Source organism: Meriones unguiculatus, chromosome 3 (assembly GCF_030254825.1).
Source record: "Meriones unguiculatus strain TT.TT164.6M chromosome 3, Bangor_MerUng_6.1, whole genome shotgun sequence".
Lineage (NCBI taxonomy): Eukaryota > Metazoa > Chordata > Mammalia > Rodentia > Muridae > Meriones > Meriones unguiculatus.
Window position 1 is genome coordinate 26,649,589 of NC_083351.1, and position 20,608 is coordinate 26,670,196.

At 50.7% G+C, this 20,608-nt stretch overlaps 1 protein-coding gene across 26 annotated transcripts in view; it reads left to right on the top strand.

Annotated features, from left to right (window-relative positions):
- LOC110540019 (atrophin-1) overlaps positions 1-20,392 on the top strand; it is a 102,518-nt gene extending 82,126 nt beyond the window's left edge. For 18 of the 26 annotated variants that reach the window (XR_009590621.1, XR_009590618.1, XR_009590617.1 and 15 more), the window contains 2 exons: positions 17,992-18,280; positions 19,959-20,392. Coding sequence is in view for 2 of the 26 variants with exons in the window: in XM_060379588.1 (XP_060235571.1) it covers positions 17,992-18,170 (179 nt within the window). In the remaining 24 variants the exon portion in view is untranslated. The remainder of the gene's footprint in view (positions 1-17,991; positions 18,281-19,958) is intronic. The other 8 variants (XM_060379596.1, XM_060379600.1, XM_060379594.1 and 5 more) reach the window with 1 other exon arrangement.
- Positions 20,393-20,608: the final 216 nt, after the last annotated feature.

A 20,608-nucleotide genomic window follows, 5' to 3' on the forward strand; every position in this document is an offset into this window, starting at 1 on the left:
CGTCTGTTCTGTGAAACTCAGATACCCTGACGAGAACACAGCTCACAACCAACTAATACAATATTCTACTGGGCGCGCTGTCAGCGGGCCCCACGCGGGCGCCGGCTCCCCGGAGGCCAGCCCAGCCGCAGCACCGCAGGCCCGAGCGGGGAAGCGCGGCCCGGGCGCCGCGCAGGAGGAGGACCCCGGGTGGGTGCTTCGCCTGGGCACCGCGGATCCTCCCCGCGTGGCCGGGGACCCGCCGCACCAAGCCCCTCGCTCCCCGCCCCCTGCCCGGGGACGCGGGTGGAGAGGAGAGAGGAGGGGAGGAGAGGCGAGGCGCGTTCTGGCCTGCTGACAGCAGCTCTACTCCCACAACCCGCATATGTCTGATTCCGAAGCAGCGAAGTGTGTCCAACACACCCAATGCAAAGACAGGTTGTTGAATATTTTTTCTCTCATCACTAAAAAGGATTCCCTGCTGGGTGCAATCAAGATCCATAAACTCGCCGCTCGAGTCGGTGTGAAAGCAGCGCTCCAGCCCAGACTCCCTCGCTGGCGCTAAATGCAGGCTCCGGGCGGGCGGGCGGAGATGCGCAGACTTCCGCTTGCAGTCTGGCCTTGCGACCGGCAGTTCCCGGCACATTAGGCAGTGCGCGCTTATTTTGGGCTACGCTTCAGTGGATTAACTTTACATCGTAAAGTTTCGAGGTGCGAGTATGGACCCTGGTGCCACCCACTTTTCCCCCACACACCCCCGACCCTTTCCCGTGCAGAGTCAGGGGCAAGTGGAGCCGGGTGACAGCGTTGTCAGCAGCCTGAAGGGTCAGGAAAGCAGGGCAAATGGTTCCCTGCTGACCTCTGGCCCTGCAGTCGCTGATCCTATGGGTTTGCAAGAGACTCAGTGCCCTGATCTCCTGGCAGACACCAGCTTGCCGGCTTTCAAGATCTTGCACCCATCTCTAGTGAGGTTGAGGGGTGAGGTGGGCCTCTGCTTGGGTAGCAAGCTCAGGATTCCTCTCCACCCCTCAATGTCCGAGTAGGCTTTTCGTTCCTTCTCACACTGGGGACAGGACGCCAGGACACATCTTGAAGACCGGAATCCTGCTGTAGTCATGCTGTGGTGCCTTCTTTTCCTTCTGGGTTGATCCCTCCTGTCCCCAAGTAGGGAGACTGAGGCAGTAAGGAAGTCTTTGCTGGGCTATAGGAGAACACTGGGGCCTCAGAGGAGAGCTGTGAAAGGTGTCAATGATAGGAGTGCCCCCAGTTCTTTCTGATGTTTGGGGAGGGAAGAGCTCAGAGTCCTCCTGTAAGGACAGGCCCTCCCCTTCCCCACCCCCTCCGTGGAAGGACAGGCCCTCTCCCTTCACCTCCCCCTCCATACTCTCCATGACCATCCTCTGGCCTTAAAATTCTCATGGATTAAGAGACAGTGAAAAGGGTCATCTTCCTCTCCCCCAGTTCCCGGTTTGGTGAAGTGTGTGTGTGTGTGTTGCAGCATTGCATACAGGGTATAGTTCCAAATCGGAAGGCGCTTCAGTTGTAGAATATAGGAGTACTCTGTGTGGATGCAATCCATTATGTAGCGCTCATTTATTCAACAAGGATCACTGGTAATGACTTGGTGCAAGCTATTAGCCGGGACCACGGGAGACCCAGAGGTCCCATGTAGGGGAGAGAACAGCCCTCCATCCAGCCATCCATTTGTTCATCTATTAGGGCTGACTGTGGGCCAGGCACAGTGTTTAGGCACCAAATGGGAGCAGATGGGAGTTTGAATGTAAGGCGAAGTGGAAAGGGCTGGAGAAGCGGGGAGAGGGGTTTTGGAAGAGACTTCGTAGGAGAGGCAATACTGCCTGGGTCCTGTCCCAGCGCTGAGCCAGTGCAGAGTGAGGGCTGGAAGGGCTCTCCCCCTTTCTGGCCGGTGTCCTGGCTTGCTTTTCGCCGCTTGCAAGAGACCCCAGAGAGAATTTTGCCTGGAACGCAGCACACCAATATGAGAAGAAATGATGAGAAAGGAAATGTTGAAGCGGTTTGGGGGGAGCCCTGGACTGAAAAATCCTCTTCTTCTCACTCATGAATCATAAATCATTCTGGTCTCCCCCCCACCCCCACCCCACAGATCAGCACATTGCAAAGACAGGTTGTTGAATATTTCTCTCTCATCACTAAGAAGGCCTCCCTGCTGGGTGTAATCAAGAACCATAAACCCTCCTTGCCGCAGTGTTGCAGAGTCGGTGTGAATCCAGCCCCTCTCAGCTGCCCTCAATTCAGACATTCCTGGCCGGCTGACAGCCCAGGCTGCTCTCCTCCCTGCATGGGAAGGGTCTGGAGCAAGGACGGGGGGGGGGGGGGGGGGGGGGGGGCTGGCACTCCCCCATTCTCCACCATCAGCACGGTAAAGGCCTGGGGAGGACCTCAGGGCTCCTCTCCACAAAGGTCAGAGGGAGGGAAATCGATGCCTTCCGAGGAGTCTGGGCATTGACGCTTGCTATGGGCAAGCCTTGCCCCTCTCTGAATGTCCTCAGGTCCCCAGGGAGAGGAGACAGGAGTCAGAATGGCTTCTGACACCCGGTGGGTTGCTTGTAGTGGGCTGCCTGGTCAGGTGGCACGGCTTCTCTCTGGTTTTCAGAATTTGTTTCAAGATCAAAGGGTGTTGCCCCAGAGGGCTGGGGGTGGAGCTGGAAGATGGAGAGACTGAGAAGTGGAGGCACCAGGGAAGCTGCTGTTTACTCACAAAAGGGGTTATCCTGGCAGAACTAGATTCGTCTTCGGAACTAGACAGGGGTCTAGTGCTGTCTAACTGGGCAAGAGGCTGTCCCATCTTTCCTTGACTTTCTGCTTCTGATGTGACCCTCTGCGATGTTACCACCATTGCCTAGACCCTCGGCACGGATCGCTTTTCTTTCCCAACTCACGATCAGGCCCCCAATATTCCATTCAGAATTGACCCTCACAGTCAGCCAGCAAACAAACCCATGAAGATACAATATTTGCGATATAGCAAATACACCTTGCATTTGCTTCAGGGCCTTTGAGTTCACCATTCCCCAAGCCTGGCTTCTTTTTCCATCACTTTCCCCAATCCTGTCTGTGGGGAAGTTCCCTCTTGGAGGAGACTTTCCTGATCGTGTCCCGCTGTGCTCCCTGGGCAGTTGTGCAGTTCAGGTGGCTAGAATGCTGTGCCTTCCTGTGACCCGAGCCTCATGCCAGTGAGTGTCCGTCTCCTTCTGGACAGGTGCCTCACCCTTAGGAGAACCGAATGATTCTGCTCTTTGTACCCAGAGCCCAGCACTTACTCTGTTGGGTTGAACAAAACCTGAACTTCGATCACCAGGCTTCAGCACCGCTCTCTCCCGTCTCCACCTTTTGCCCTGGGTAGGAGGGTGTACCCTGGCTTCCGTGTACCAGTCAATTGTGGGCATGTCGTTTCAGCCCTGAGCGGGCGGGGTGGCTCTGCTTCCCCTTTGAAAACACAGATTCTAAGTGGGCGATGCTGAAACCTATCGGTACTGGGTTTGGATTTTTGGTGAGGGGAATGGAGCAGGGTGTCTACAGAGAATGGCGGAGGGAGTCTCTGTGGTGGGGATGGGTGCTGGGGGTGTGTCTTAAGTGTCTCAAGGGGCTGGACGGGCCTTTCTGCTTAGGCCTGTGAGGTCAGAGTCTTCGGTTCTGATCCCAGAGTTGGCGCCCAGTGTAGGGCACACAGTTGGTTGGGGAGCTCACATCCTAACGTGTCAAATGCTATAGGTCTCCAGGAGACAAAAGGGCAATGCCGGGCTTGTGGCTGCCCCTCCTACCTCTCTGGGGAGGCCTGGAGCAGGAGCTCAGCTCAAGCGAGGGCTTTCTCTCAGACAGAGAGCGAGCTGCCCTCCGCCTCTGCAGAAGGGATACAGCCCAGCTTCAGGGCTCCCATAACTCTTTCAAGACAATCACTTTATTTATATGAGTTTGTTTTAAAAAAAACCCACAGACGATCCACCCAGGGACCTCTCCGACCGCCTCGGCTTGATTCTCTCCTCTCCTCCGAGTCCATAACTCTTAGTCTTTTGATTCTCCCAGTCCACAAACTATAAAAATCTTATTTCTATAAGGTCTTTTATGGTTACCAAGATAGTCAATAGTGTCATTTTCATTCATATCATTCTGCAGGGAAGTTAGAGGAAACGAAGCAGACAGAGGAGAGCTATAAATAAGGTTCAGCTACACAGGGCCCCAAGCGAATCCCACTGCGTTCCTTTAAAACTACTCATGCACAGAATTCACGCAATACATACACAAACGCACACAGATATGCGCACAGTACCCACTCATGCCTCGAGACAGGTGCACACAAGTTCAGCCATGCACAGACAATGGCTTTGCCCTCTGGGCAAGACCTGGGTGCTTGAATGCATGCTGCTTGCATGCACACATGTTCACACACACACACACACACACACACACACACACACACACACACACGTGTTTGGAACTTGCCTGGCTTTGAAGAGCCGAGAGCAGATAGCAGCACTTGCTGTGGCAAGATGGGGGGAGCAAGGCAGGCCAGCGTAGAAAACACATTCCAGAGCCATGAAGCACAGGGCTGGGCACCGAGCCACCCATGAGCTCATGTGCTGGGAGCTTCAGCATTCCCACTGACACAGGAGCCTGAGCCCCCCAGCAAGCTCTGGGAATGTTGTGGCCACTCTCTGTCTGTCAGTGTCCTCTCAGGGCCAGACCCATTGTTCCTGGAGGACAGCTTTTTGATTCCTGTTTATGCCTAGCTGCAACTCTGCCAAAGCTGCATACAGCCTTGGGGCTGTGACTCTGCCCGTTGGACAGAGGGGGTGGGGTGAGGATAAAGTGGAGGAGAAGGGGACCCTTAGATTGAGGCAAACAAAGACAGAGTGGTTGATCCAGGTCTGAGGTTTTTTCAGGGGAGCACAGTAGGCCCTGGGAGGAAGGTGTTGGGGAGGGGAAAATGGCTGAATGGTCCAGTGGTTACTCTTACTGTCATTTTGTGTGTGTGTGGAGGGGTTGAGACAGGGTTTCTCTGTGTAGCCCTGGCTGTCCTGGAACTCACTCTGTAGACCAGGCTGGCCCTGAACTTGGAGATTTGCCTGCCTCTGCCTCCCCAGTGTTGGGAGTAAAGGCCTGTGCCACCACCGCCAGGCTCTTACTCTCCTTTCTAATGTAATTTTTATTTTTGTAGTATTGGCGTTAGAACCCAGGCCCTTGCATCTTAGGCAAGTGCTCTAACACTGAGCTACACCCCCAGCCCCAAATCTGGCTCACTGGTTAAGTGCATAAAGAAAGGACTGGCCCCCCGAGTGAGGGGGCCGAGTTCACACTGTTAGGTGATACGGAAGGAGGCAAACGCCCTTCCACCTCTGAATGTTTCTACCCTAGAGAATTGTGGGAAGAAGGAGCGCCCAGGCCATTCCTAGTTTCCCCATATGCAGAATAGGGGCTGGGGGCTGGGGTGGGTGGTGGTTCTGGCTGTGAGCAGCAGGGGTGTTACGGGAGGGGCTCCCCAGCTCAGGCATACCCAGAATCTCTTTCAGAAAGCAGCATGCTTCATGCCTGTAAGAAATATAACCCGCCAGGGTTCCTGAGACATCTACAGTCCCAGTTTTCTCCTCCCTCCATACTATTTAACAGTGCCCCCTCCCAACACCTAAGTGCTTAGATGGAGCCTGGGGCCCTGAGCTCAAGGGCCTGGAATTCCTCTATCCCCCCCCCTACAAGGGAACTATTAATTGTAATTTAAGCCTCCCAAGTTAAAAGCAGCGTGTAGATTCAAAGGTTCTTTCATGCCAATTACGCATCGTTTCTGGCTGCACTTTAGTGCCAGGCTCTTATGTGTTGTTCCGGGGGAGTCGCTTACTGGCCAGAGCCCTGCGCATCACGCAGATTTCTCCCTGATTATGTTTAATGGCAAAAGGAGAGTTAACTCTCTGCCCTCCCTAGCAGTGAGTTTCTCCATCCAGGCACAGCAGCTCAGGGAACAGATGGGCATTTGGGAGTTGCAGGCACCTTCATGCTCTGGAGTCATCTGTACGAGGCTTTAAGGGGACCCAGGGAAGCCAAGAGGGCTTGTTAGTGTTCTAAATGCCAACGGCAGCTAATTGCTTACTCCACAGATTCCATAACAATGGGAGGCCTCTGGGTGCCAGGCTCTGGGCTGGCATCATCTCCTTATTCACACTGCAATGTTCTGGATCTTCATGGGCACACAGACACACAACACCTCCACACACAGGGACACAGCATTTGGGCTCTCATCTCAGTCACAAATTCCCACATAGTTGGACACTTTCCACAGCCGCACAGAGCCTTCTCTGCGTACGTGTCTGCCGGCCCCTCACAGAGTTAGGAGGCCACATGAACTTGGTTTGGGTCTTGGGGTGTTAGGGGCTGGGATGATAGAGTCAGGCTGCTGTGCTGTTGAGTTTCCCACTTCCACTGTGCCTGTCTGCCATTCCCAAATGGAATGCTGCCTACTTTGTCCCAGAGCCGGGTAGCTAATCTACTGCTATGGGTGTTACTCAGTAAACCTTAAGTACAATGTGGCCACATCAGGTCTCCTCTAAACCTTCTCCAGTGGCCGTCCCTCCATCTGAGGTCTTGGCAAGCCCTTCCGTCTCAGGACAAGAAAACATCATGATCATTCTTGACTCCTGTTGTTTTCTTTGCTTCATGCCCCCAGTCGTTAGCTAAATGTGCTGTACTTGATCTGCTTGCTTGTTTGTTTGATTATTGGTTTTTCAAGATAGGGTTTCTCTGGGTAGCCTTGGCTGTCCTGGACTTGCTTTGTAGACCAGGCTGGCCTCGAATTCACAGAGATCCGCCTGCCTCTGCCTCCTGAGTGCTGGGATTACAGGCGTGCGACATTCCCAGGTAGTTTCCCATCTAAGCACTAGGCCTGAGCCTGCTTAGCTTCCGAAATCAGACGAGATCAGGTGCATTCAGGGCGTTAGGACCATTGATGCTGATTGTACTTTGAAAACCTACCCCTGACCACCTTTTCCCCCCCAGTCACCACCACCCTGGTGCACCTTAACTGGCTTATTGCAGTTTACCTTTGTCTCTTTAGAAGTCTAGGGATGTCCAGTTTCAGACCAGGCCCTCTGCCTGAATCTGAGGATTGTATAGTGGCCTGCAAGTTCGCTTGTGCTTGGTTCTGTGTCATCCTATCTCACTGCTGACCTCTCCTAGTCTTCCCTTTCCCCTGCCCGGGATGTTTTCCCACCAGGTTTCCACTCGGGTAACTCCCTTACATCCACCCTCAAGCCTTTCCTCAAATATCACTTCTTAATGAGGTTGCCTTAACTATCTTCTTTGATTTCACAGCCTGTTGCCTTTTGGGGCCCTGCCCTTCCCAATCCTTCTTCCTCTGCTGATTTTCTTCTTTTTTTTTTCTCCATCCTCTTCTCCCCTAGAAGATATCCTTCCCATAGCAGGTTGAGTGCACCAGGAAAGAGATTGTGATAGAGCATTTTCCCTGAAGGAAGTTTACTGGGAAAAGTTCTCAGTCCTGTGTAGAGTGAGGGAAGCATTCCAGGGCAGAGGAAGAGCTAAGATGTGAGGTTGTCACGGCAAAGGCTGGACCTGATTCCATGGGACCTGGGAGCCTAAAGGGCTTTCAAAGTGCTAGGTATTAAGACAGTGGATGGGGCATTTACGATTCTGTTCTGACCAGACATTGGATATAGGCCGCTCCTGAGGAAGGGAGTGACTCTGGGTGAAGCATCCTCCTTTCCAAAGCAGTTATGCAGAATGCCATGGTCACCAGAACTCCCCATGATGAAGGAGAAGGACCCTCAGTTTCGAAGTGGGGAGCTGGGGCAGACCAGAGAATCCGTTACACATTTAAACATATACAAATTATATTTGTTACTTATTCTTCTCTCCTGCTGTACAGGGAGTTACATGAGGGAATGAATGTCCATGGCTACAGCTGCATGAGGTTTTTTCCAAGTGCTTTGGACAGCAGGTTCTGCATAAATGTTTCCTGAATGAATGAGTGAGCCAGTTCAATATTCTCTCTCTCTCTCTCTCTGGCTTTTCAAGGCAGGGGATTTCTCTGTATAACAGACCTGGCTGTCCTGGAACTTGCTTTGTAGACCAGGCTGACCTCAAACTCAGAGATCCACCTGCCCCTGCCTTCCGAGTGCTGGGGTTAAAGGCGTGCGCCACCATGTCCAGCTGCCGGGCCAGTTCTCATTGTCTTTTATTTGTCTCCATCACCAACCTAACTGGAATGTCAGCCCCAGTTCTGACACCAACCAATTGTACACACCAGAGATAAATGATCTAGTCCTTGGGACCTCTGCTTCTTCCTCTGTAAAATGGGTAAACAGAGGCACCATTTTCACAGGGCTCAGAGAAGAATGAACAAACTGTAAGCACGGTTCGCTGGTGCTTAAAAAAATGTTAGCTGCTGTTGGTGACGTCGTCCTTGCTTCCAGGGCTCTGGACAGACTTGAACCCAGAGCTGAGATTCCAGCTGCTGTATCTGTAGTCAGTAGGTATACAGGAAGATGTGGTATTCAGATGTCTAATCCAATCAGTGTTTGCCTAGTGAGTCCAGATCTGCTCACTGGCCAATGGATGGAGTTCTTGCTTTGGGAAAACTCGGTGTGTACGTGTTTCTGTATACACTATAGAGCATGGGAAAATGCAAATGTAAGCAATGTTCAAAGATGTGTACTTTCTTTGATTTGAGACAGGGTCTAGTTATGTCATCCAGGCTGGCCTAGAACTCACGGCATAGACCAGGGTGGCTTTGAAGTCATAGAGCTCTTCCCGCTTCTGCCTCCTGAGTGCTGGCGTTAGAGGTGTGAACCATCATGCCTGGCAACGCTGTACTTCTAAAAGACAGCTTATCTTAGGCACTGTTTACTTCGGCAGCCATTCATTAGTGGGGACTAGAATGGCGGAGAGGGTCATCTTCCCTTCTGCTTCTCTTCCTTCTTTACTTCTTGCATGAAATTCTTCCAACCACACTGTTGAATGAACACCCTGCTCCCATAGTGTCTTGTGACTTCCTTGAGGCCAAACCCAGTGCCTCAACAGTTCCTGTTGACCTCAGGAACAACACCAACCACCGATCTCCTTTTTGAGTCACCCTAGTGTGGCTTGTGGAGGGTGCTATGGTTTAGTTCCTAGTGACAGCAATGGTGGCCCATGGCATTCTGCGGTCTCTCTCCCAGAATTGCCTTTTGATAAATGGAACTGCCTCTCCTAAAGTTTATGGAACCCTGGAGGCGGTTCCAACTCACCACCTGTTTTACCCTCACTTCATCTGGGTGCGCCTCTGAAGGGCCATACCTGCTCTAGAACTTTCCAAGGGATTGCCGTTTGTGACACATGTGCACAGGGTTCAAGGGCTCAGGCAGCCCAGTCCGGCTTTCTTCCTTTTTTGCTAACATCCCTCCTCTCACTCTCCAGTAAGTCCTCTGCATGCAAATCTCCATCTTTGATCTATTTCTAGGGAACCTGACCTACTACTACAGTTGGTGCTGAGAGTGGTTCCTAGGAAACAGACTCTAAAATGGGAATCTAGAGCCGGATTATCCACCGGCCTGTTGGTAACGGGAGCCTGTCCCTGGTGGTGGGTGGAGGCTCTAATGGCCCCTGACTGGCTGGAGCAGTGCAGTTGTTAAAACTTTCAGCAGTGGTGATTAGGGTGGATGGGTACTGGAGGGAGGGAGTGTGCTGGTGGGCAGCCTCTCTGACGCCGGAGAGGCTCAGGGGAGGTAGTGAGTACAAAGCCTATAGAATGAGATTATTGTGGCTAGGGGCAAAGACAATGAAGGGCTGAGGTGATGCATCACTATTTTTTAAAAATTAAGTATTAAGCTAATTTTATGTGTGTGGATGTGTCTTGCCTGCATTTATGGCAGTGCACCATGTGTGTATAGTGTCCAGGAGGCCAGAAGAGGGTGTTGGGTTCTCTAGGACTAGACAACTGTGAGCTATCGATCACCAGTGGAAGGAATCGAACCTGGGTCCTCTGGAAGGGTAACAAGTGCTCTTAACCGCTGAGTCATCCCTCCAGCGTCTCACCCCCAATTTTATAGTGAGCTGTGAAAGTGGGAGGGCTTCCTGGCAATCAGAAAAAGAGAATTTCTCCTACAGCTGGAGGGTAGAAAAACAGACTTAACCCAGGATCAGGGTAGAGGATTTCCAAAGAAAACAGAAATCTCGACAAAGAAACGCTCCAGTGTTTTGATTAGTCAAGGTTTGGTTTTGGGTCCTGACACTTGGGACACAGACATTTGGACTGAGTCCCTTGGCTGCCTTGACACTCTAGGTCACCTAGGCAGCAGGGGACCTTCACCTTCCTATTAAAGGCTATAGCTCTCCTGTGTATGCAAATGATGCAGGCGCCTTTCAAGATGCCGTGCAGCATGTAGCAACTGCAACCAGCAGCAGCCACCAGGCCAATCACGTGGATGAGGCTGCAGTATAACCTGCCTGCCCAGGGAGAGGCTACAGGGCTCAGCCGGTGGCCCCAGCACGAGGCAGGGAGCTAACTTTTCCCACATCATTACCAGGCTCTCAGCCTCTGGTCTTAACACGCTGGTCCACCTTCCACCTGGCTGTCAGGGGAATCTTTTGAGACAGATGGCTCACCAGTCTCTGCCTTGCTTAGAACTCCTCAGTAGTCCCTGTTGCCTCCGGGAAAACCCACATTTCTCTGCTCGCTGTTGCCTCATCTCTTATCTCAGTTTCCGTGTTCTGCTGGCACCGGCATTGCTTGTTCTCACGCTGGAGCCTTTCCTTGCTCTTGCTGTTTCCTTTGCCTGGAAGCTCCCTCTCCTTCTTCCCTTCACAGGGAGCTTCTCTAGTTCAATTCAAGTGCCGTGGGCTCACCTCCAGTTGTGTTCTTGTGCCTGCCTTCCTCTCCAGGGGCTGCTACCTCTGTCTTCAGCAGCTGAGAATGTCAGGTGCTGGGTGTGCCAGGCCACAGCCCTCCAGGGGGACTGAGAAACAGCAGGCAGATACTTTCACTCAAGCGATGGCTCCTCCCAGAACAGCCCACAGCTAGTGCTGGCTGAGGAGGGGACTGCCTCTTTGCCTCAGCTTAGAACAACTCTCTTCTTTGTGGCTGCCAAGTATTCAAAGGTCCATCTTGGGCCTTAGGTGCTGTTCCAGGGACTTTTCTGTTGCTGTGAAGAAGTACTGTGGCCAAAAGCAACTTGGGGACAAACGGGTTTGTTTCATCTTACACAAGAGTGACAGTTCATCTTTAAGGGAAGTCAGGGTAGGAACTCAAGGCAGGAACTTGGAGCGGAACCCATGGAGGAATGCTGCTCGCTGGCTTGCTCTCGGGTTCCTGTTCAGCCACCTTTCTTACAGAGCCCAGACCCAGCTGCCTACATATGGTACCTGCAGAGTGGACCGGGTCCTCCTACAGAAATTAGCAATCAAGAAAATGCCCCACAAGTGTAGCCCACAGGCCAATTTGATGGAGACAATGTCAGCTGGGGTTCCCTCTTCCCAGCTGACCCTAGTTTGTGTCAAGCAGACAAAAAAACTAACCATCACCGGTACAAGCCCAAGTCTAGATTTCTCAGTAAACCTATTTTTGATTGACATCCGATAGTTGCACTTGCTTCTAGGGTACAGTATGATGTTCAAACATGTGTGTGTACTGTGTACTGACCGAACCAGGGCGGGTAGCATTTCCGTGTCTTTATCATTTCATCCTGTCTGTGGCTTTCTCAGCAGCTCTCTTCTGGCTGCCCCTGAAAGCATGCTACAGTGAACGCCCCACACCGTGCTATAAACCGTTGGAATGCATTCCTTCCGTCTAATTGTGACTGGTATCTCCAACCTACCGTTGCTCTCTCCTCCCCATCCTCCCCATCCGTTAGAGATTACCACGCCACATGCAATGACCTTGGCTTTTGGCTTGAGTCTCCAGAGTGCATCTCCTGCCCGGTTGTTTCCAGAGACCCCAACGGTTGAATACCTTTTAGTGTGTTCTCAGATTTTCTTTCTCTGGGCCTCCTCAGAACACAGACATCAGCTAGTGAGTGTTTTTCGGTTTTCTGTGGCTGTGTAACAAAATGTGCCTTAGCAATGGTGACTTCAAATGGTTGGAGTTTTCCTCTATTTTATGGGTCAGTTGGCTTCTTCTGGGCAGTTCTGCATTATCTGGTGTGACCGCACTCAGCTGGGGGCTCCTTTGAGGCTGGGATGTCCCAGATGCTTTCCCCCTCTCTAGGGCCTTCATCCACATGGTGTCTAGTCTAATCACTTGCTCTGGCTTTCTTACACTATGGTCACTGGATTCCCAGAGGGAGGAAGGGGAAAGTGACTCTCGTCTCAAGGCTTGGTCTTCACTCCTACTACACACTGCTGATGAAAGCACGGTGACAGACATGGTTGAAAAGGAGGGGACTAGGTTCCGTTGTGAGAGAGGAGCATCAGGGGTAAAGAGGGGGAGGGTGACCACTGAACACAGCATCTTCCTGGAAGGTCCTTGAGAGCAAGGATTCAGTTGTTTGCCCATTGCCTCCATCCCAAATACTGCCAGGGACTGTCAGAGATCTTTGGTGACAGAGTTCCAGTCCCACCATTTCTCATGTTAGAATCCTGGGCAGAGAGAGACAGAGAGACAGAGAGAGAGGAGGCAGTGTAGACAAGCCCAGGCTGTCAGCAGCCTCTAATGGTTCCTCTCTTTAATGCCAAGGTAGCATATCCAAATGCTGCTGCCTGGGAGTCTTTCTGGGCACGGGCTGTGCCTCCTGGGGGCATGCACGGGCACATTTTATTCAGCCACATGGTTACACAGGGTCCTGGATCCAAACACAGGCTTAATGATTAAGGCTTGTCTCTTCCCTCTCTTGTCATTGTACATTTAGAGCATGTGGAAGTCATTAGTGTTGTTTGTCAAATATTTCCGGCTGTGCACCTGCTGAACACATGGAAGGTTTGCTCTTCTTGGCCCTCTGGTGGTTGTGGGTGAAGCCCTGTGGTGAATTCTGGCCAATGAGCTGCGCATGGAAGTGACTGGCGCCATGCACGGCCGTTTACTCGCTTTGTGAAGCCCACAGAGAGAGCTCTTTCCCTCTGCCCTGGTGCTGGCAAGGGCTGAGGTGGTGTCTGCTTCATCAGCCAGGTGGGAAAACAAGGGGCAGAACCCTATCAACTCGTGATGAGCACGTGGCATGGGTGCACAACCTCAGCTGAGATTAAGAGGGGTTTTTGTCAGAATCCCTTGACCTTGACTTTCCTGCTGATAGAAGGGTCCCAGCAGACCTGAGCTGTCTGATAGTGGGATGGTGATGAGGAAAGCGTAGATGCCAGGATTCGATCCTACACCCAGACAACACACTGTAAGCAATTAGTACACTAACAGGTAACTGCAGTTACAAAGGCTCAGTGTTCAAACCAAGAGGGTATGTTTTCAGCAAAGCTGGGCCTCAAGAAAATTCTTGCTTCATCTCCTATTTGGAGTCCCCCACCCCCACCCCCCAGCTCCTCATTCACTCCTAGGGATTTGAGTCCTTGTCTTAAAGGCGAGTGATTTGAGTGCCCATACATTTGCATATGGGCTTTCCTTCTGTTGCTTTCTTTATTCTAGTTCAGCGGCTCTCTAACTTTAGTGTGCCTAAAAATTTCTGTTCGTGGCTGTATAAACAAACTCAAGGATACTGTACTTCGCGAGTGGCTTCAGAGTTTTCCAAGGGCACTTTTGACTTCATGCAATTCTTGTCTCAGGCACTTCCAAATCTGGCCCCGGTGTAAGATGAGATTCCATTGTTCAAAACCAAAAGAACCTTGCAATTTTTATGAGCTGCTGAGAGCACAAGATGCTAGCAGCAGCTGCTCTTAGCCTATTATCCACCCATCACCCAGTCCTGTTGATTTTACACCCACAGTCTAAGCCTCCATCATCCTTTCCCTGGATTCCCGGGGAGGGCTCATAACTCATTTCTGCTTCTGTTCTTGCTCCTTCCAATCTATTGTCTGCGCTGCTGATGGAGTGAGCCCCTCCGGACACCTATCTGGTCACATAGCATTCCTTGTGCAAATCCCCTCCCCTGCCTCGCTTGGCTCTTCCGGAGAGGACCAGCATCTTTGCAGTGTTTCTGAGACCACGGGGCCTGACCTCACCTGCCTCTCCAGCCTCAGGTGCCTGCAGGCAACCCCTTGGGTCCCCGTGGTCTGTGCTGACCTTTTACCTTCAACATGTTCCTGTCCCTTTCCCCCAACGCCACAGAACGTCGGCACCTGCTCTACCATCTGCCGGGACTGTGCCTTCTCCACCCTCCCCGTTTGTGCTTGGTTAACTCCTACTCATGCTTCAGATGTCAGTTCAAATGTGGAGCCTTCAGAGGCGCCTTCAAGCCAGCTCATTCTTTATTTACCCTCCTATGATGCGTTCCCTTGGAATATTTACGCCCGTTTGTAATTATGCACTCATTTGTTTGATTATCTGATGAGCACTGGTTTCTTCCACTAGAATGTAAGCTCTAGGAGAGCAGGGCCGGGACTGCCTAGCTGTTCTTGTATTCGCGGCCCATGCCATAGGCATCTGCCGTATGGATGGTGGGCTGACAGCGACACAGTGGCTCTGACGGCGGCTGCAGCACTGATGTCGGCGACAGCTCTCCGCTTCTGTATGGTTCAGGCTCTGATTTGTCCCAGTTTTTATGTCTGAGCTTCTGAGGCCTGAGAAACAAGAATTTATTCCCAGGTGCAAAAAAGAAGGGTTTGGATTTTTTTGGGTGGGGGAGACATAGCACAAGAGTGTCATTACAGACCCCCCCCCCCTTCTTTTCCTTCTCCTACAGTAGAAAATCATGCCTTGGGATGTAACTGAGCTGGTGCAGCCTAGCCTACCTGTGGGGCCAGTGAGAACTATGGGAGACATTAGGTGAAGGACTCAGATTTGAGGGAGAACATTCACATCAGATCGTTGGCCTGTTGGGGCTTTAGTGTCTGACTGCTGTTCTGTGAGAGGGTGGGATTTATCTTAGAAAGGACTGACATTTCTACTCCCCATAGTACTCAGGCAAGCTCATTCTAGAGCAGAAAAGGCAGAGTTGTGAGGTAGGGTTCTGTCTGAATCGTTTTCTTCTCTCTGGAGGCTTGGAGCAGTCTGTTCTGGATCCTTAGACATAGGAGTGACTAGAATAGTTAATAGCTGGTTGCTGTAACAGAAAAATCTAAACATTCAATTTAGCTGAAGAAAAGTTTAGTTTTTGCTTCTCTCTCAGACTCCTTAGTACTCTCTGGCCCATGCTTCCATAAGTGTCGGTAAGTGGCGGCTTTCTTCCACATTCAGGAAAGGACCCAGCTCCCTCCATTTCATGATACAGTCATTTTAAATGTATGATTCCCTCCTCCCATTGCCTCCCCTCCCCCGACCTCCCTTCCACATTTTCTTTCCTCCTTCCCTTCCTCCCTCCCTCTCTTCTTTCCTTTATTTTTTGACTGGCTGTCACTGTGTGATCCAGGCTAGATTGAACTCACAATCCCCCAGTCTCTGTCACTGTGATCGTAGAATGATTGCTTACAACTGAATAACATGTGATCCTTCCTTCCTTCCTCCTTCTTCCTTCCTTCTTTTCTTATCAAGTTGTCAATTTTCTCTTACATAGCCCAGGTGGGCCTTGAACTCACTTTGTAATCAAGGATGACCTTGAGTTTCTGACACTTCTGACTGTACCTCCCTAGTGCTGAGGTCACAGGTGTGTGTCAGTAGACCCAGAACTGTACCCTGGCAGATGTGAGTCTTTGCTGTTGTTTTTTATTTTCATGTGTGAGTGATCACATGTTTTCGGACCCACTCACACACACGTGTGTGTATGTGTCTGTGTGGTGTGTGTAGATGTATGTGCACAGTATGCATAGGCTAATCTTGCAAGCCACCTTGTTCTGGGGATCCTCCAGTCTCTGCCTTCCAAAGCTAGAATTACAAGTTGGACTCCATGCCCACCCAGTATTTTACATGAGTTCTGGAGATATAAATTCTAGTCCTTTCCCTTCACAGGAAGCACTTTAACCACTCAGTCATCTCTCCAGCCCCACATATGACTCTTTGTTTTGGTTTTCAAGACAGGGTCTCTCTATATAACAGCCGTGGCTGTTCTGGAACTTGTCTTGCAGACCAGGCTGGCCTTGAACTCACAGAGACCCACCTACCTCCCAAGTGCTTCGATTAAAGGTGTGCCACCATGCTGGGCAACAGATAGGACTTTCAAGGTCAACATGGAAGTGTAGAAACAGGCTTGAGTCAGGCCAGGTGTCAGCTTAACTTGATCAAGGAAGTCCGGATTTGACTCCAGGGAGAAATAGCATATTTACAGAAGATCTCCTTTGTGTTGCAGCAGTAGGAGCAAGGTGGGCGTACCTGAAGGAGGGGGACTTGTGTGGGGCTTGGTGTCAACATAAGAATATTTTCCTGTGGGTGGTGGTGGCTCACTCCTTTAATCCCAGCACTTGGAGGCAGAGACAGGTGGATCTCTGTGAGTTTGAGGCCAGCCTTGTCTACAGAATGAGTTCCAGGACAGCCAGGCTACACAGAGAAACCCTGGCTCAAAATCTCGAAACAAACAAAACAAAACAAAACAAAACAAAAGTGCTCCTGGGATGTCCCGTATAGTTCACACCTGCAGCAAATTATGGATGGTGCTGAAATTGCATTGGTAGAGTATCGATGAGCCAATCAGAGGATGTGGAGCCGTGGCATGAGACGGGGACAGCAGTGAACCATGTTTTCTCCCAGGGTCCAGAGGACACTGTCTTCACTAAAGAAGCAAGGAGTGCTCTCACCAGGAGCATTTGGTATTTTTGAAGGGTTCTGCAGTGGCTGTCTTCTGAGGGCAAGGATGGATGGTGAGAGATATTGGCGGGTAGCAGATGTCTCTGATGAGAGGAGCAGTGATGAGCTTTAGCATAGCAGAGGCCAGCCAGGCAACCGACAGAGGAAAGGTGGGCTTGGTCACCACATCAAGCAGTTAGAGCCAAGGAGCAGCTAGGAAACTTTGCTCCCAAGGGTCCCTTGCTGGTAGCTAAGGTGCTAGACGTGGGCAGCCAACCAGGGCATGCACAGCTCAAGAGGGAGCTAGAGTAGCTGGCTTAAGAAGGCTGCTCATAGCAGCCATTCTTAGAGAAAATAGTGACTCTTTGCTCTCTTTTTAGACCTGAGCTGCTTTTTTAGGCTGAGTCCTTTGATGGAAAGGGAAGCCAAGTCCCCTTGAGCAAACGCGTAGTGATGACACTTTCAGTATCTACGATAGGCATTTCCCCAGGCATTTTCCAGAGGGACTTCACATTCCATACAAATAGTTGGCTGGACTATTTTGAAAGATCCACATTGTTCTAAGGTTGTGATGGTGGGCTGTCTTAGGGTTTCTGTTGCTGTGAGGAAACACCACAACCGATAGCAACTTGGGGAGGAAAGAGGTTACTTCGATTACACTTGCTGGTAATAGTTCATCACAGAGGGAAGTCAGGCCAGGAACTCGAGAAGGGCAGGAACCTGGAGTCAGGAGCTGGCGCAGAGGCCATGCAGGGGGGCTGCCCACTGACTTCCTCAGCCTTCTTTCTTATAGACCCTAGGACAGCCCAGGGATGTTACCACCCACAGTGGTACCGCCTTTCTCATCAAGCACCAAATTAAGAAAATGCTCTATGGGCTTGTTTACAGCCTGATCTTATAGCTATATATTCTCAGCTGAGGTCCCCTCCTCTCAGATATCCGTAGCTTGTGTCAAGTTGTCACAAAACTAGCCAGCACATGGACTGTGGAAAACAAATAGCATCTCCAGCTGTAGCTGCTCTGTGCTGGATTTGGTATCTTCGCTAGAATAGATCACTGTTGCCTCCAGCATTTGATGTGCAGCGTTTGATCTTTTCAGTTCACATCAGGAAAAGGGATTAGAAGCGGTTTGTACTCACATGGGAAAGACAGCAATATATATTCACTGTCTTGCCTTGGGGCTATGTTGATTTTCTTCTGTTACAGTATAGTCTAAAGGGTCTTTGATTATCTTGACATTCCAGATCCACCATGCTGGTCCACTGTACTGATGGCATCATTCTCCTTAAACCCAGTGAACAGGAAGTGGCAAGTACTTGGATGCCCTCATAAGAGACACGCATATCAAGATGCAAGAAATAAGCCAAGCAGAGATTCAGGAAGGCATGGCCACAGGAGTTCGTCATGGGGCTGTTCGTCATGATCATCGCCAATCGGGAAACAGAGAGGAACGAACACTCGCGCTCAGCTTCTTTTCTTCTTTTGAGTCAGCGCAGGTTCCTAGCCCACCGCCTGGAGCCACCCACCCTGATGGTACGTCTTCCCATCCTCACACAATCTAGGCCACTCAAGGCCCTGACGTGGTGCTGTGTCGTGCGGGACAGAATGCATGGATCTGGGGGCCAAGGGCCTCGAAAGTGGGTTTGGCTTCTCACCATCGCTTTCAGGGACCAAAGTGGGGAACGTGTTCTTCCCGTCTTGAGTCTTAAGTTCCTGTGGCATTAGAGGTCCTGTTCCATAAGGAGAAACAGTAACGATTCCGTTGAGCCTCAAGGAGCTCTATATGGTTGTATTGTGTTCTTTGTGCTAGTTGACCAGTGTATGAAGAGAGGAGCTAGGTGTGCTGCTACATGATGGGACAGAGCGAACGATGCCTCGGACTCTTCTGCTTCCCCTGTGAAGTTTTTGCACACCCTACATTCTATATGCCTCTCTGTGATTCTTGCTCTGAGTTCACGTCCCAGGGTCAGAACGCAGTAGGCGTGTGGATTCACTGACGCACTTTAAGCCAGTGTGCTACACAAGCAGAGTTAAACGGATGGCCCTGTGGCGGGGTGGAGACTAGACGAGTGGGGCTCGCGTGGAGCTGAGAGAGAAGGTAATTATAACAACCAAGAAAAGTGATAGTGACGAGTTGGTCTCTTGTGGTACTGGCAGTAGAAATGGAGAGGGACAAAGGGAGATTGGGGGGGAACAGAATCAGTAAGAGAGGAATTCCCATTCTTCATTTGGAGCCGTTGGCTTAGGATTGCTTTGGCGCATGCATTCATTGTCTCATGGAAGGCAGTCACTGGTTCCAGAGCGAGCCCTGCTCGGACTGCTTTCTGGTAGCCTTTTTCTTGGATTAGGATATGTCTGCGACTCAAAGGGCTTGCTCATCAAGCATTGAAAGCTGCACAGTGCTCTGAAGCCCCGGCGTGGGACCTCTCTGGATAAAGCTATCTCTTTAGAAGAACGAAAGAAATCTAGCTCTGCTTGGGACAGTCAGAGTGGCACCTCTGCAAAACTGACGCTGTGGTGTTTGGTTGATTGTCGCCGTGTTGAGTAGCGGTCCCATTGATTTGTGGGGATCATGTGGCAATCCTTAAGATGTCAGTAGAGGAGGTACACGGAAGTGGAACGGAAGGGAGCTCTTTAGGATGGGAATTCTAGCTGACGGTCCAGGACACTGAGGCAGTAAGACTATTATTTGTACTCGATGCTGGTTAGGCCCAGGGTGTGTGGATTGTTCCGTCTGTTGCCTCACAGCTGTCTTGCATGGTGTTTGCTGCTCAGACACACTCCTTAGGGTAGTGGTTGTCAACCTTCCCAACGCTGTGACCCTTGAACCCTGTTCCTCGTGTTGCAGTGACCCTCTAACCAGAAAATTATTTCATTGCTGCTTCAGAACTGTGATTTTGCTAGTATTGTGAATCGTGATATAAATATCTGATACCCAACCCCTGTGAAAGGGCGATTTCACTTCCCAAAGGGTCACAGCCCACAGGTTGAGAACCTCAGCTTTAGAGCCTTGTTGATAGAGTTTGAATGTGAAATGTCCCACACAGACCCATTTGTTTGGCTGTTTGGATCCCCCCGGCCCCCACTCATAGTGCTGTTGGGTAGAACCTCTGGGAGGTGGGGTCTAGCTAGAGGTGTACCTCTGGAGGGTTAAATTTGAAGTTGATTTCCTCCCCCACTTCCATTTTCCATTCTGTTTCCTGGTCTACAGAGACGTGAACAAACAGCCTTACGCTAATGCTGCCACAACCGCCAGCGGCTCCTACTGCTGTGTGTCCCTCACCAGGATGGACTATTGCCACCAACAATGAACCAAGATAAATTCTTCCTCCCTTAAGTTGCTTTCTGTCAGCTTTTGGTGACAGTGACGAGAAAATCAACTAGTATAGTAGCCATTGAAAACGTAATAATCAGTAAAGGCCATGCCGCTGGTATTTCAAAATGACCTGGACCTGATGACTATTCCCCCTGGGCTTAGTAGGGACTCAGTGAATGTATTGCTTCGCCACATGAGAGGTAAATATACTCACAAGCACTTAGGAGATTGTTAATCAAGCCGTTAGATGTGTTTGTTTTTTACGGAGTTTAAAATAATGCCCATCGTGGTAGGGACTCAATAAATAATTGTTCAACTATTTGAGTTAAGTTTTTGTTTTTGTTTTTTTTTTTCTGGCAATATCCATCCTGAGTGCTGGTTCAGAAGAGATGTTAGCATTTTCTCTGTGGGATAATTTAGTCTCCACGTAGGGGAATTAAGTTAGTTAAAAGTTCAAGACCTCTTACTGATGAAGCATGTCTTTGGAGAGTCTTCAAAAGGCTCTTGACTCATTGAAGCCTCCTTTAGAGAGCTAAGGCCTAGGG